Source organism: Zingiber officinale, chromosome 6A, assembly GCF_018446385.1.
Source record: "Zingiber officinale cultivar Zhangliang chromosome 6A, Zo_v1.1, whole genome shotgun sequence".
Lineage (NCBI taxonomy): Eukaryota > Viridiplantae > Streptophyta > Magnoliopsida > Zingiberales > Zingiberaceae > Zingiber > Zingiber officinale.
The window spans coordinates 102,671,489-102,684,837 of record NC_055997.1 but is presented as its reverse complement, the minus strand read 5'-3'; the positions used below and the strand labels follow the sequence as shown (position 1 = coordinate 102,684,837).

The following is a 13,349-nucleotide window of genomic DNA, read 5'->3' as shown; positions in this document are numbered from 1 at the left end:
TTTAGTTCTACGCATCAAACTACCATCTATCTTGCTAATTATACAGACAGGTTAGGTTACACTTCCAAAATATGACATCCATTCATGTTTCATTGTGCCAGTTGATGGACACTGTACACATACAGTAATTACTGCCGCAGTAATGAGGGCAGGGACAGTCTACAGTCGGTCAATAATATCAGTTTCCTTAACATCCAAAAATCTTAGTGTCATAAGCCCCACGCTTCGAGGACCAAGATGTCGTCTTCCCTTGTGCGCATCAGAGATCAAAATACATGAAACTGGAAAAGGCAAGAAACATGTGTTAGCAAGTCCTGTGTCACCAGAAATATCCAAATGGTTGATCAGAGCATGCAGATGGCTTCAGCACTAGGGATCAGACATCTCATGTTAATGTTTCAGGAAAAGAAAACCAAAACACAGGATTATGAACAGCTGCGGAATGAATGCCGATGTAGACCAACATAGTTAAATTAAATAAAACAAATGTCTGAGATTTGATTAACTCATCTGAGTTCATAATCAGGTTTAATATAGAGCATCAGGGAAACTCTATTTGAACCAATTACAGTGCATTGCATACAACTATTTGCATCCTAAATTACATCTTTGAATATTAGATGTTGATGCACAGAGAAAAAAAAGGAGCTCCAGAATCATTTTTAAGAACTCAGAAAAGCTATAACGTTAGAAATGTTGCCATTATAAGACAATTCTTGGAGTGTGATAAAGAGTTAATGTGGCTAATTACTAGTAAGAATGAATATAACAAAAAAAAATGTTATAATACAAGAGCAATTAGGTACAGTTCGAATAAACAATAAAATATGTGAAAATAGACTGAGATGGCAAGGCCATGTTGAAAAACTAATAAATTTTATAGTAAGGAAAAAGTTGAAATCTAATTCGTTATAATGGAAGGTGTAATGGGAAGGGAGAAAACAAAAAAAATACGAATCAATATATAAAAAACAATTTAATTAATTTGAATATTACTAAGAATGAATAGAGTCCAATGGAGAGAAATATTCATGTATTCCACCCCAAATATTTATGAGTTAGACAAGTGGGGTGTGATGATATAATAAGAAAATTGTTATTGTGCAACGTTGCTTGGATCTGCAACTAACAAAATGAATAAGAGGATAGATGGACCAAGGTGATGACAGTGAGCAGTGGTACTTTAATTGACGGAAAGAAGAGAGAAAGATTTGCAGTACCAATGTCCTAGGATGTAACCTTATATAGACCACTTTAAGATATAGGTATGGTCTGATTTTGAGATAACTTGAACTCCAAATATAGCAATTATGTGGCTCCATCTTGTTTCACCGCCTATTCTAGATCTTATAACTTGCAAACTAGGCTCTTTCCTGATTCTCTAACTTTTGAGAATCTCATGCAGACCAAGTTCTTTCCTCTCACTTTTTACAGATCTCATGCTGAATAGGTGGAGTATACATGAAGATAAAGCACTCTTTTGGGTATTTGCTTTCTACAAATCTACCCACAAATTTGCAAGAGCAGCAAGCATAGTCGTCAAACTCATCAAATCCTGATACAGATCAACCGAGTTGGATTGGAATAGGCAAGAGATGATCCAATTTTTCCCAATATCTCAGACACAGTACAATGGTCACCAGAAAACTGAAAATGGAAAATTACAAAGATCTTGTTGAAATCGAAAAAATTGGGAGAAAATGGTTCTTTTTTTCAAAAACGGTCAATTTCTCATCAAAATTATTTTAGCTCGCTGAGGAAAAGAACCTGGGTTGAAGAAAACACAACACTGTATTGCAGGTTCACGACCTGCTGGGGCCATTGGACTATTTGTTGGTGCTGCTGGAATGCTTATGAGATGACAAGAATGAGAGAAAGAGGAGATTTGGCCGGGGGAGAAAATGGAGTGATGTGGAGGAGGAAGTTCCAACTAGGAATGTAAATGAATCAAGCCGCTCATGAGCTATTCGAAGCTCGATTCGATAAAAGCTCGTTTGAGCTCGTTTAATGAGACTCATTAAGATAAACAAACCAAGCTCAAGCTTCACATGTGAAGCTTGTTAACTCGTGAACACGTTCGTTAAGCTCATGAATCAACTTTTAAATAAAAAATAATAATTTTGATATTGAATTTATATATTTTACACTCTACTTATGAAACATATAGACAATATATTATTAAATTTATTTATTAGAATAAAATTATAAATTTTAATAAGAATATTATAATTTTCTCTAAATATATAATTTAGTTTTTTAGAAAGGGAGCCTTGGCGCAACGGTAAAGTTGTTGCCATATGACCACCAAAAGGTCACGGGTTCGAATCTTGGAAACAACCTCTTGCAAAAAACAGGGTAAGGCTGCGTACAATGGATCCTTCCCCGAGACCTCGCATGGCAAGAGCTTCGTGCACCGGACTGTCTTTTTTATATAATTTAGTTTTTAATGAATATTTAAATTTATAATTTATATTTATTAAATTCGTTTAGACTCGATAAAAGTTCGAATAAGCTCGTGAACCATGAATATATTCGTTAAATAAAGCTTGAGCTCGGCTCGATTATAAACGAGACAAACTCAAATATTCAAAAGTTCGGCTCAGCTCGGCTCGATTACACCCCTAGTTCCAACATTGGGAGAAGACGAAACAACTAAGAAAGCTTCCTGTCTCGTGAGCATTGTTGTTTCATTGTGATTATGGGAGGAAATGAGGTAGTTCATTGGTATAATGTAATATGTTATTTAATAGGTAGAGGGAGGTTAATTCTATCAGGTATTAGATAATAAATGGTGAGTATAATTGAGTGATGTTAATAATTGATAAGGTAAGAAAGATTAGGACTAATAACACTTTATATATTCATAGTCTGAATAATCATATCATCACAATGTTCCAAAAACTATGAATATAATGACATTAATTAAATATTAATTGGTAAATATTCTGCAATCAGTGCTTCATTATTTCCTTGATAAATATTAGAAATAATAATATCATTATTCAAACAATTAAAGCTTCCAATTTATTACCATCTATCAATAAAGATAAATTAACACTTATTATTATATTTATACTACAAATAATTAATATCCATCATTATACTAGTTATTCATCAATTTATACTCATTTATTAAAGAAATTCAAGATCTACTATTACCATTGTTATTGTTCAGATTAACATCATCATTGTCAACAACAAAAACAAGAACGTTTTTGATTTTTTTTTTTTTTTTTTTTGACTGATGTAGTTATCTGATTTGAAAATAATCTAAATTTTGAAACATTCAATATTGATATCAATACTGATTTTCACAACCAAGGCAATAAGTGAAATCTAGGGTTGTAAATGAGCCGAGTCGAGCCAAGCTTTCGGGTGTTCAAGCTTGTTTGATAAGATAATCGAGTCGAGCCGAGCCGAACTTAAAATGAACCAAGCTTTTGAAATGCGTGTTCAAGTTTGGCTTGGTTTATTTTTTATGAGCTTAAGCTTGTTTGAAACTTGACTTGAGCTTGGTTTGTTTAGATGTTATCAAGCTCTCAAGTCAAGCTTGGCTTGAGCTTGGTTCGAGCTTGGCTCGAGCTTGGTTTAAGCTTGGTTCGCTTAGATGTTATCAAGCTCTCAATTCAAGCTTGTTTGATTGTTTAAAACTTTTAATTGTTTGATTGGTTATTAAGATTGATAATTTAAATTTATTTATTTATTTTATTTTATTTTATTATTTATTTAGCATATTGAAAAGAATTTTATTAGTAAATATGGTTCGTGAACATTGTTCACGAACGTTGTTCACGAACATTGTCCACGAACATTGTTCACGAACGTTAACGAGCTGAACACATATGTGTTCAAGCTTGTTTGTTTAGCTTAACGAGTTGTTCAAGCTTGTTTGTTTAATTAATCTAATGTATATTGAACGAACATAAACAAGCTCTTACCAAGCCGAACACCAAGCTTGTTCACGAACACTTGGTTCATTTACAACCTTAGAGAAATCTATAGGATTGAGTGGCTCAGCTAGAGGTGGAACAGGCGGTGCCAATTTTTGTCAATTTCTTGCACAACACAAATTAATAGCAGGTGCATGTGTGATCAAACAAAACAAAGTGATAATATGCAGCAAAAATAATAAAAAAGTTGTGATTTATAGACCCCACTCGTATGCCTATAACGCATGGGGGTGGGCATAATTTGGTTTATCAGTTACAGAGGTAAAACCGAGCTCTTTTTAGTTTGAAAAATTCCACAAAAAATTTTTATTGGGTGTTAGTTTGGTTTAATTAGCGATGGCAGAGGTATTTTTATCAAATTTTTTTTAATAAAGGTTTAAGTGACTTAAGTAATTTTAGTAGATGAAATGAATATAGAAATTTAAATTTTTATCATAAAATTCAAAAGTAGAATAAGTTTTAAATGAGATGCAAAATGGAAAAACAATTGGATGAAATGATATTCCAATAGAGGTATGAAAGTGCCGGAAAATAAAATATTGAATGGCTTATAAAGTTATGCAACTTAATATTACAAACTAAAAAAAAATATAAGAATAAAAGAGATAACAAAATAGTGCAAAATATTTGGGTATTAAACTAATGAGTCATACCATGTTCTTATACAACTAAATGAAAAGTATTGAGAACATAAACAAGGTTTTATATATGTTATTTGTTTACCTAGAAAAAGTTTATAATAAGGAAATTATACAAAGAATTCTAAAAGAGAGAGATGTTAATATAATGTATATTAAACTAATTAAGGATATATATGAGCATGTAACGAAAGATTTTAGACGGATTAACCGAAGTGTTTCCTATAAAAATAGGGTTACATCAAATATTAGCTCTAAGTCTCGAGCTGCAGTATATGTTGTTTATAGATGACATTGTTTTGGTAGATGAGACAAGTAAAGCAGTAAATGTTAAACTCGAATCTTGATCGAAAATACTAGAATTGAAAGGTTTTAGGTAGAGTAAAAACATAATATGTGTCAAATTTAAGTTTAGTAATATTAGATTTAATGAGATAATTGTTAAAATAAGAGATGACGAATTGTCGGTAGCTGAGAGTTTTAAATATTTAGGATCATTTTTGAAAAAGTATGGAGGTACTAAGAGATGTATTACATAGAATACAAGTAGGATGGTTGGAAAAGAGTGTCTGGTGTTCTTTGTGATCATAAAGTACCTCTAAGACTTAAAGAGAAGTTTTACAAAATGACGATTAGACCTACTATGTTATATGAAGTTGAATGTTGAACTATAGCTCGAGCACATGAGCATAAAATGAGAGTTACAAGGATGAGGATTTAACGGTGTTAATTCGGATGGGTCGGGTCGGATTGAAAAAAAATTATAAAAAATCCCAACCCAAACCTGACTCAAACCCGAACCAAATCAGAATACAACTCGAAACCCCTAAACCTAAACCCGACCAACCCGAATAACACAATTAAAAATGATTTTTTTTTTGGCTATTTTCCTTGTAATTCTTCACTTTTATCTCAATACTCCATCATTATTATACTAATATTGATATTGATATACATAAAACATCTTAATTTTCAAAATAAATTTTGATTTAACCCCAAAAATCCCACTAAACCCTAAATTTGGGTCAACCCGACCTAAAAATCTCCAACTCGAACCTAACCTGAACCTGAAAACCCCCAATTTGAACCCGATATTTTTCGAGTTAGGTTGGCGGATCAGGTTCATTTTTGACACCCTTAATAAGAATATTAAGGTGGATGTGCAGACATACAAGAATAAACAAGATACATCAATAATCAAGACTTATGCCACTAGATGGGGTCGGCTATATGAATCCTTCTATGTTATTGGGCTCTATCCCCTACTATATCATCATTTATATTTAAATAAATTTTATTTTATTGTTGTTAACCAAGTCTTTTTTATTTGCCTCCTCCTTGTTTGATATTGACATCTGTCATAGTTTCACATCGCCTAATGGAGCATTTATTAATTGTCTAAATACATGTTTGTACCATCTTAAACGTGTCTTCCGAAGTTTTCCTTCAATAGGTGCACCACAAACTCTCTCTAATATTTTCATTTCTTATCTTGTCCATCAATCTATGTCCGCACATCCACCATAACATCCTCATCTCTGCAACTCTCATCTTCTGCTCACGTGACATTCAGCTTCATTTTATTGTTGCTAACCAAGTCTTTTTTTGTTTTCTTCTTCTTCGTTTGATATGCATGTTTATCATAGTTTCACATCGCCTAACTAGAGCATTTATTGGTCGTCTAAGTACATATCCATATCATCTTAAACGTACCTCTCAGAGTTTTTTCTCAATAGATGGAACTCCGACTTTCTCTCTAATGCTCTCATTTCTTATTTTATCCATCCTCGTATGTCCACACATCCACCTTAACATCCTCATCTCTGCAACTCTCATCTTCTGCTCATGTGCTCGAGTCATAGCCCAATATTCAGCTCCATATAAAACAGCAGGTCTAACTGCGATTTTATAGAAGTACTTTACGGTCACATAAAACACTCGACGCTCCCCTCCATTTCAATCATCCTGCTTGAATTCCATGTAAGACATCTCTCTCAATCCCTCTATCATTTTGCAAAAATGATCCTAAATATTTAAATCTCTCGGTTCCGGACAACTCGTCCTCTCCTATCTTAACAATTGTCTCATTACTTCTAATATTGCTAAACTTAAATTCAATATATTTTGTCTTTAATCTACTAAGTTTAAAACCTTTCCTTTCTAGTGTTTCCCGCCCAGATTCTAGTTTAGCATTTACTCCTTCACGTGCTTCATCTACCAAAATAATATCATCTGCAAACAACATGCACCACAGCAAGAATGTGCACAGTGAGTTCGTCCATAATTAGTGTAAAAAGATAGAGACTTAGAGCTGATCCTTGATGTAACCCTATCTTTATTGGAAATGCTTCAGTTACTCCGCCTGAAGTCTTTACTCTAGTCGTTACATCCTCGTACATATCCTTAATTAGTTCAATATATGTTACGCTAACACATCTCTTTTCTAGAATTCTCAATATAATTTCTCTTGGGACTTTATCATAAGTTTTTTCTAAGTCAATGAATACCATGTGTAAATTTTATTTTTGCTCCCGATATTTTTCAATTAATTGTCTAAGAAGATGTATAGCTTCTATTGCTGACCTTTCATGTATTTACCCAAATTAATTTTCGATTACTGTGGTCTCCTTAATCTTTTTTCTATTACTTTTTCCAAAGTTTCATAGTATGACTCATTAGTTTAATACCCCTATAGTTTGTACAATTTTGTACGTCTCTCTTGTTCTTGTATAAGGTAACTAGAGTACTTATCGTCCATTGATTAGGCATTTTTTTCGTTTTCAATATCATGTTAAATAATTTTGTAAGTCATTTAATACCTTATTTTCCTAAGCACTTCCATATCTCTATCGGAATATCATCTGATCTAACGGCTTTTTCATTGTGCATATCATTTAAAGTTTGTTTTACTTCTGAAGTTTAAATTCTACGATAAAAATTAAAATTTCTATGCTCATTTGACCTACTTAAATTACCTAAGTGAAATTGATCGCCTAAACCTTCATTAAAAAATTGATGAAAATATCTCTTCCACCGCTCTACTTTCTTAGCTTCTTTCTTGGTTATTGTATATAAGTTTCCTCGTTCTTATAAATATATAATTCCTTATAAGTTATTCGCTTTGCCTTCACTTTCTCTTGTACTTTCTCATTCCACTACCAAGATTCCTTAATGGTACATGTTCTTTTGACTCACCGAGTGCACTCTTAGCTACTATTTTCGACTTTGATACCATCTTATCCCATGTTGCATTAGAGTCATCGTATATTTCACCTAATGCTTGTACTTCTACCTTCTCCTTAAATATATTTTGCTTCCCATCCTTTAACTTCCACCACTTAATTCTAGGAATCGTATATATTTTCTTTCTATTAATACTATATTTGAGGCGTATATCCAACACTACTAGCCTATGTTCGGTAATTAAGATTTCTCCAGGGATGACTTTGCAATCTCTATAAATCTTTCTATCCTTTTGCATAAGAAAGTCAATTTGCGATTTATTATTTCCACTTTTGAATGTGACTAAGTGTTCTTCTCTTTTCTTAAAAAACGTATTAGCTAATATAAGGTCATATGCTATCACAAGATCTAATATAGTTTTCCCTTCCTCATTTCTCGTTCCAAACTCATAACTCCCATATACCCTCTCATATTCCTCATTTTTCACTCGGGCATGCCCATTTAGATCACCTCCTATTAAAATTATTTCATTTGGTGGTTAATGAGTATATCTATAAAAAAAAAAAATTTGTATACTCAATCAACAAATAGATTTGAATATAAAATATTCCCTCAATTACTGCAACAAAGTCCTGACCCAATTTTAGCAATGTTCATCTAGTCCAGTAATGTCATCATGGTTTGAAATACCACTGTGAAAACTAAACCAGTTTGTTACTAGTATATCAACGTTTAAATCCAAGCATCATTCAACAGATCAATGGAAGAAAAAATGCATACCAGGCAGTGCAAACAATGTGTCTGAAACTGATACAATTCAGAATTAAAATATACTATTCTTACTACACCAATCCAACAAGTATTTATACTTATAACCTTCCAAAGTTGCCATCCATCAATGGAAAAACTGGTCAAAAGGGAAGATGTGATTAATTGAAAAGGACATGCAAGAAAGAGTGAAATGGCTTTTTAGAAATCAAGGTATGAATGCATACATAAGATCTAATGCTTTACAAAGAGAAATACAATGAGATGCTAGTTTAATCTTCAGAAACTAATGCGTAAGTTAAACAGAATAAAATGTTGCTTTAGGTTTTCGTCAACTTGCATTATAAATGAAACATATGATAGGTATAAAGGATACAAGGTAGGCAACATAATAAGGCAACCACCAATTTGTTAGCTGGTTAAAGAAGCAAGCTTCCAAATATGAACAAAGATATCCACAAGAATAAGTATAAAAAGTCTGAATAAACCCTTACCTTGAGGGATGGGTGATTTCTTATGAATAAACTATCGATGAAGTTTTATCCAAAATAGCCTCGGCAATTTGATGATCCACACAAGCACTTCTTACTATAGAGTGATCCAGATCCAGGACCATAATCATATGTCAGTTCAGTCATAGGGGGTATGTGCTTCATTGCAAAGAACATTATATGTGGATACTCTTCATCACCATGATCATATAAAACTGGTTGCCAAAAGACATTAGGGGAGCAGCTATGATTCATAAAACGGGATATGTTGCCCAAATTCTTTGCACTTAATGTAATGGGAAATGACCTAAACACCTCAGTTTCACTAGTTAATTCAGCCACTTCCAATAATTCAGGCCAACAATTGAACCCCATTGCTTTTTCACCAAGATAGGTAGCTTGAAAGATATGCTCATCCTCTTCACCTTCATCTGCAATTTTGCTCCTATCAATAACCTCACCAGTATATTCACAAATAAATGTACCTGCTCTAATAGGGTCCCAGGAACGAAGACCCCAACCGCAATTACTTGTCCTGAAAATTTCAAAGTGAAGCCTAATACCCTTCTGAGTCACCCTATTTCGGCAATTTAATGTGCATTGGCAAGATGAGGAACACTCGTAAATTAACGGCTTACGACATACAAGAAGACCCATTGAATTGTATGGTAAATCACCCCCATTATGGTGCGCACAAGAGCAGTTCACGTCACCAGGGAGACACACACTTAGGCACATGCAACCCTGTAGAGGCTTCATCATATCAGTAGGATGGTGATACTTGACCCTCGTTATGTATACGAAATGGTTTGGTCCTCTCTCATCATCAACATCATTGACAAGGCAAACAGGAATGTTTTCTGCACCTGATGATACGTCATGCAATATCACTCTACCTCTACTTGATGGATTTTCTTTCCACTTCTGGGTCATTTTCCATATTGCAATTCCATCAGGCTGTCCTGGTTCTCTTAGCAACTTGTACTTGAACATGTTAAAGCCTGCCTTAGCTTTCTCTATCCATGAGCTTTCAATCTTGTAAAGTCCATCGTAGATGTATATTTTACCAGTTGGACAATTAATATCTTTGGCACTACGTACAACCCGGATCTGATTCTTCCTGTGAGAACTTCTGTCAAGGGCAAGGTTCCCTCTTTCCAATTTCTGATCAACTGGTTTATTTTCATGCTTCCCACTACCTCCCTGGCCACTGTAAATCAAGACATCAACATCATCCTCTTCATTCTCATAACCACCAGCTGACACAACACAAATAGCAACAGGCTCATCTTTGTCACCAAATCTAGTTGTTAGGTAATCAATACCAGCCATACTAGGAGTGTGCAAACCAATCAAGTTCATCTCAAACCTGAAATAGAAAATATCTCCAACTTCAACTCCTGGAATAGATCCAACCCTTTTTCCCACATTAGTCTTCACATTCCTAGCCGTCATAATGGCCCCAGCTTTCAAGTATTGACGGTTGCTCTCATCTTTTACCTCATCCACCTGAAGAATCCTCCTGCGGAGTGCATCAAAAGTCATAAGGATCATATCCACTGACTCCCTTGGGTTATCTGGCATAGGTAGCGCCAAAGGAAGCAGCTTCCTTGAACTCTTAATAAGTCGTTTGCGTTTGGCATCTGACCCAGAGCTACTTGCTCGTGATTTTTTACCTCTCTTGTCCGAAACTTGAGTTTTACCTTCAAAAGAGTGGTCATCGTCATCGTCATCCACAGGCACAATGCTCGGTCCTGTTTTCCCAAAGGATCCAGGGAGTGGTGTTCTATTTGAAGCAGAGACTGGTGTGAAATTTATGTCGCCATTAACACCAAACCTCATTGCAACATGAGCAGCTCCCTCATTTGTGGCAATAGAGCCTTTATTTGGGGGTCTTTGGTTGAAATGTGAAGGATCCAGACCTGAAACAGATGAGCCAAAGGGGCTGATGCAAACAAGGGGTGGCACATTTGACTGTGTAACCATGTTGAAGCCAAAAGGCGCAGGGAACATTGGCGCTAAAGAACGTAATGGTTTCACATCCAATACTCCATTTTCCCCCTCCAGGGTACAATTAGATCTTCTTTCCATGACCAAACAAACAAAATATGTCGCGAGAAAAGAAGACCGAACTTTGATAAACTAGTAGTTCTCTTCCCTTCTTCAACTGGTATGAAACTCTACAAAGAACGCTAAGAAAAAAGTTAGCTAGGAAGTAAAGCACAGCTGCAATTAAATACAAGAAAATGGAAAAAAAAATAGTCTTTTTTTTTTCAACAACCAAATAGTTTGATACTATATGAATCTAAGACCGAATATTTCCACACAAAAATAGAAAGAAAAAGGATTTTTTTTTTAAAAAAAAAAAAAGGACTAATGATCACAAAGGGACAACAAAGGAGTTGAAGCGCAACTAAAACCATTTTAGGGTTAATCTCGCAACCGAAGTAAACAGCAGAAGTTCATCAAAACCAACCTTTGAAAACTCGTAAGCATGGAAATCGAAAACTTGCAAGCAAATCAAAAAGGTATCAGAAATTCGACAGCTGAAGCAGCTTCACCAACGCATCTAACAAGCAGCCATTCGGAGAAAGAGGGATATAATTCGAAGAACCAAATACCAGTGACGCCAGATGAATCGAAGAGGTTGGGCGCCAATGCCTGCGAGGGGCGTCGTCTGACTCGCCTCGGCGCTGGGGGACGTCGATTCGTTCCGCTGCCTCAGGCGGCTCCTCTCGCTCACAATCTGGGCTTCACCTTTTCCCTATTTGGGCTCTTCTTTAAAAGCGAGATTTTGGTCACCATTTCTGCACTTGACCCCTGGCTTGTTGTTTTTATTATTATTTTTTTTTTTCACATCAATCGCGATGAACACTGTCTCCATCTCAGAAAATATGGGGGCCCTTGCGTTGGAATGGGTGCTCAGTGGGTCGCGTCTCAGCTGTTGGATTTTCTTTGACTTCCTCCATCTATCTCTCTTCACTATCGTAAATTGCGTGAATTACCTACCCCGACACGACACTTGAACTCACAAATTATACCTGTAATCTTACTTCGATTTTTCTCCAGTGACCCTAAATTTAAGAGGAAACGTAATCATTGATTTTCTTTTTCAATAAAATAAATTTCGTTAGAACATTCATATTGACGTTAATGATTAAAACGTTCATACAGATCCGGCTTAAAGGTATAGACCATTAAAACTTATACATAAGGTTCTAATAAAATTAAGGCTCATTATTATTTTATAAAAGTTAAATTTATTTAATAACTATACATGACACTTAAGATTTTCACTCCAGCCCTCCTCATTTATCCATTCCAAAGACAAGTCTAATTAATTTCATATTAATTATAATTATTATATTCTTTTATCATTCTATCTAAAGCTACCATCTAATTTTTTTTTTCACATTTTAAAATTAACCGATTATCTCATATTCTCATTGATTCCTTCTCTCATCCTCTATAGTCTCAGAATATGTCCTTCACCTTCCTCGTCTGATAATTGACTCGTTCTCTCATCCTTTGTATTTTTTTCCTCCCTCGTCGTATTCTCTAACTATGGATTCTCTGCATCTAGGGCTCTGCCTTTAATCGGCGCCTACTTTCGATGGCAAAAAAGGATTGATTTCGGAAAGGGTGCTAACTGTTCAAGTTCAATACTATGCTCATTTCTACTCTCTATGATTTCCAGGTAAAGGATTTTTTCTTAGCGCCCTTCCGAGTAAAGGATTTTTTGCTTAGCGCTTCGAATATTTTATCACATAAATCACTCCAGAGCATATTATGTGATTTGGCGGATAGAACAGGGGGCCCCCGTTTTGAGGGGTCGATGTCACGTGGAAGTCAAAAGGCCAAGTAGACCGAGCGGCTGACCTGAGAAGGATGGGCCGACCTCCCGGCCGGCCGGATAAGAGTCGGGATACCGGCGCTCGATTGAACAGTAACGAAGGGCCGAGCGGAAGTCATGCTTGGCCGAAGATATAAGGTAACATAGTGCTAACAGTCCCTACATAGCACCCTACCGAAATCTCCCCAGTATATCAATACAAACGGCAGGCTGGACGTGATGGGAGTGTCGTCCGGCCGGCGCGTAAAATAAGGGTCGTCCGGACAGCACTCCCCGTCCAGCCGGCCGGACGGACGCACCGGCCTGTGGTAGGTAGAGAAAGACCAGAACATCTTACGACAGCTGTCAAGTCCTAGGGCTAGGCCATACTCCAAGTCTGACAGCTAGGTGTTCTCTTGTCCCATCGAAGATGTGCTTGGACTGTAGCAGTATGGCGTCGGGTAAGCTTTCTGACAAACACATACCA

General features: G+C 35.6%; 1 protein-coding gene across 2 annotated transcripts; it reads right to left on the bottom strand.

The window, feature by feature from the left end:
• On the bottom strand, positions 1-11,835 carry LOC121997196 (histone-lysine N-methyltransferase, H3 lysine-9 specific SUVH1-like). Of its 2 annotated transcripts, none has more exons than XM_042551481.1 (3): positions 11,652-11,835; positions 9,034-11,222; positions 1-281 (listed from the first exon to the last, which is right to left on the bottom strand). In XM_042551481.1, the coding sequence occupies exon 2, from the start codon at positions 11,119-11,121 to the stop codon at positions 9,079-9,081; it is 2,043 nt and encodes a 680-aa protein (XP_042407415.1). In that variant the 5' UTR covers positions 11,122-11,222; positions 11,652-11,835; the 3' UTR covers positions 1-281; positions 9,034-9,078. The 2 variants fall into 2 exon arrangements, with proteins under 2 accessions (XP_042407415.1, XP_042407414.1); XM_042551480.1 differs by having other exon boundaries at positions 9,034-11,210.
• Between the last annotated feature and the right edge of the window lie 1,514 nt (positions 11,836-13,349).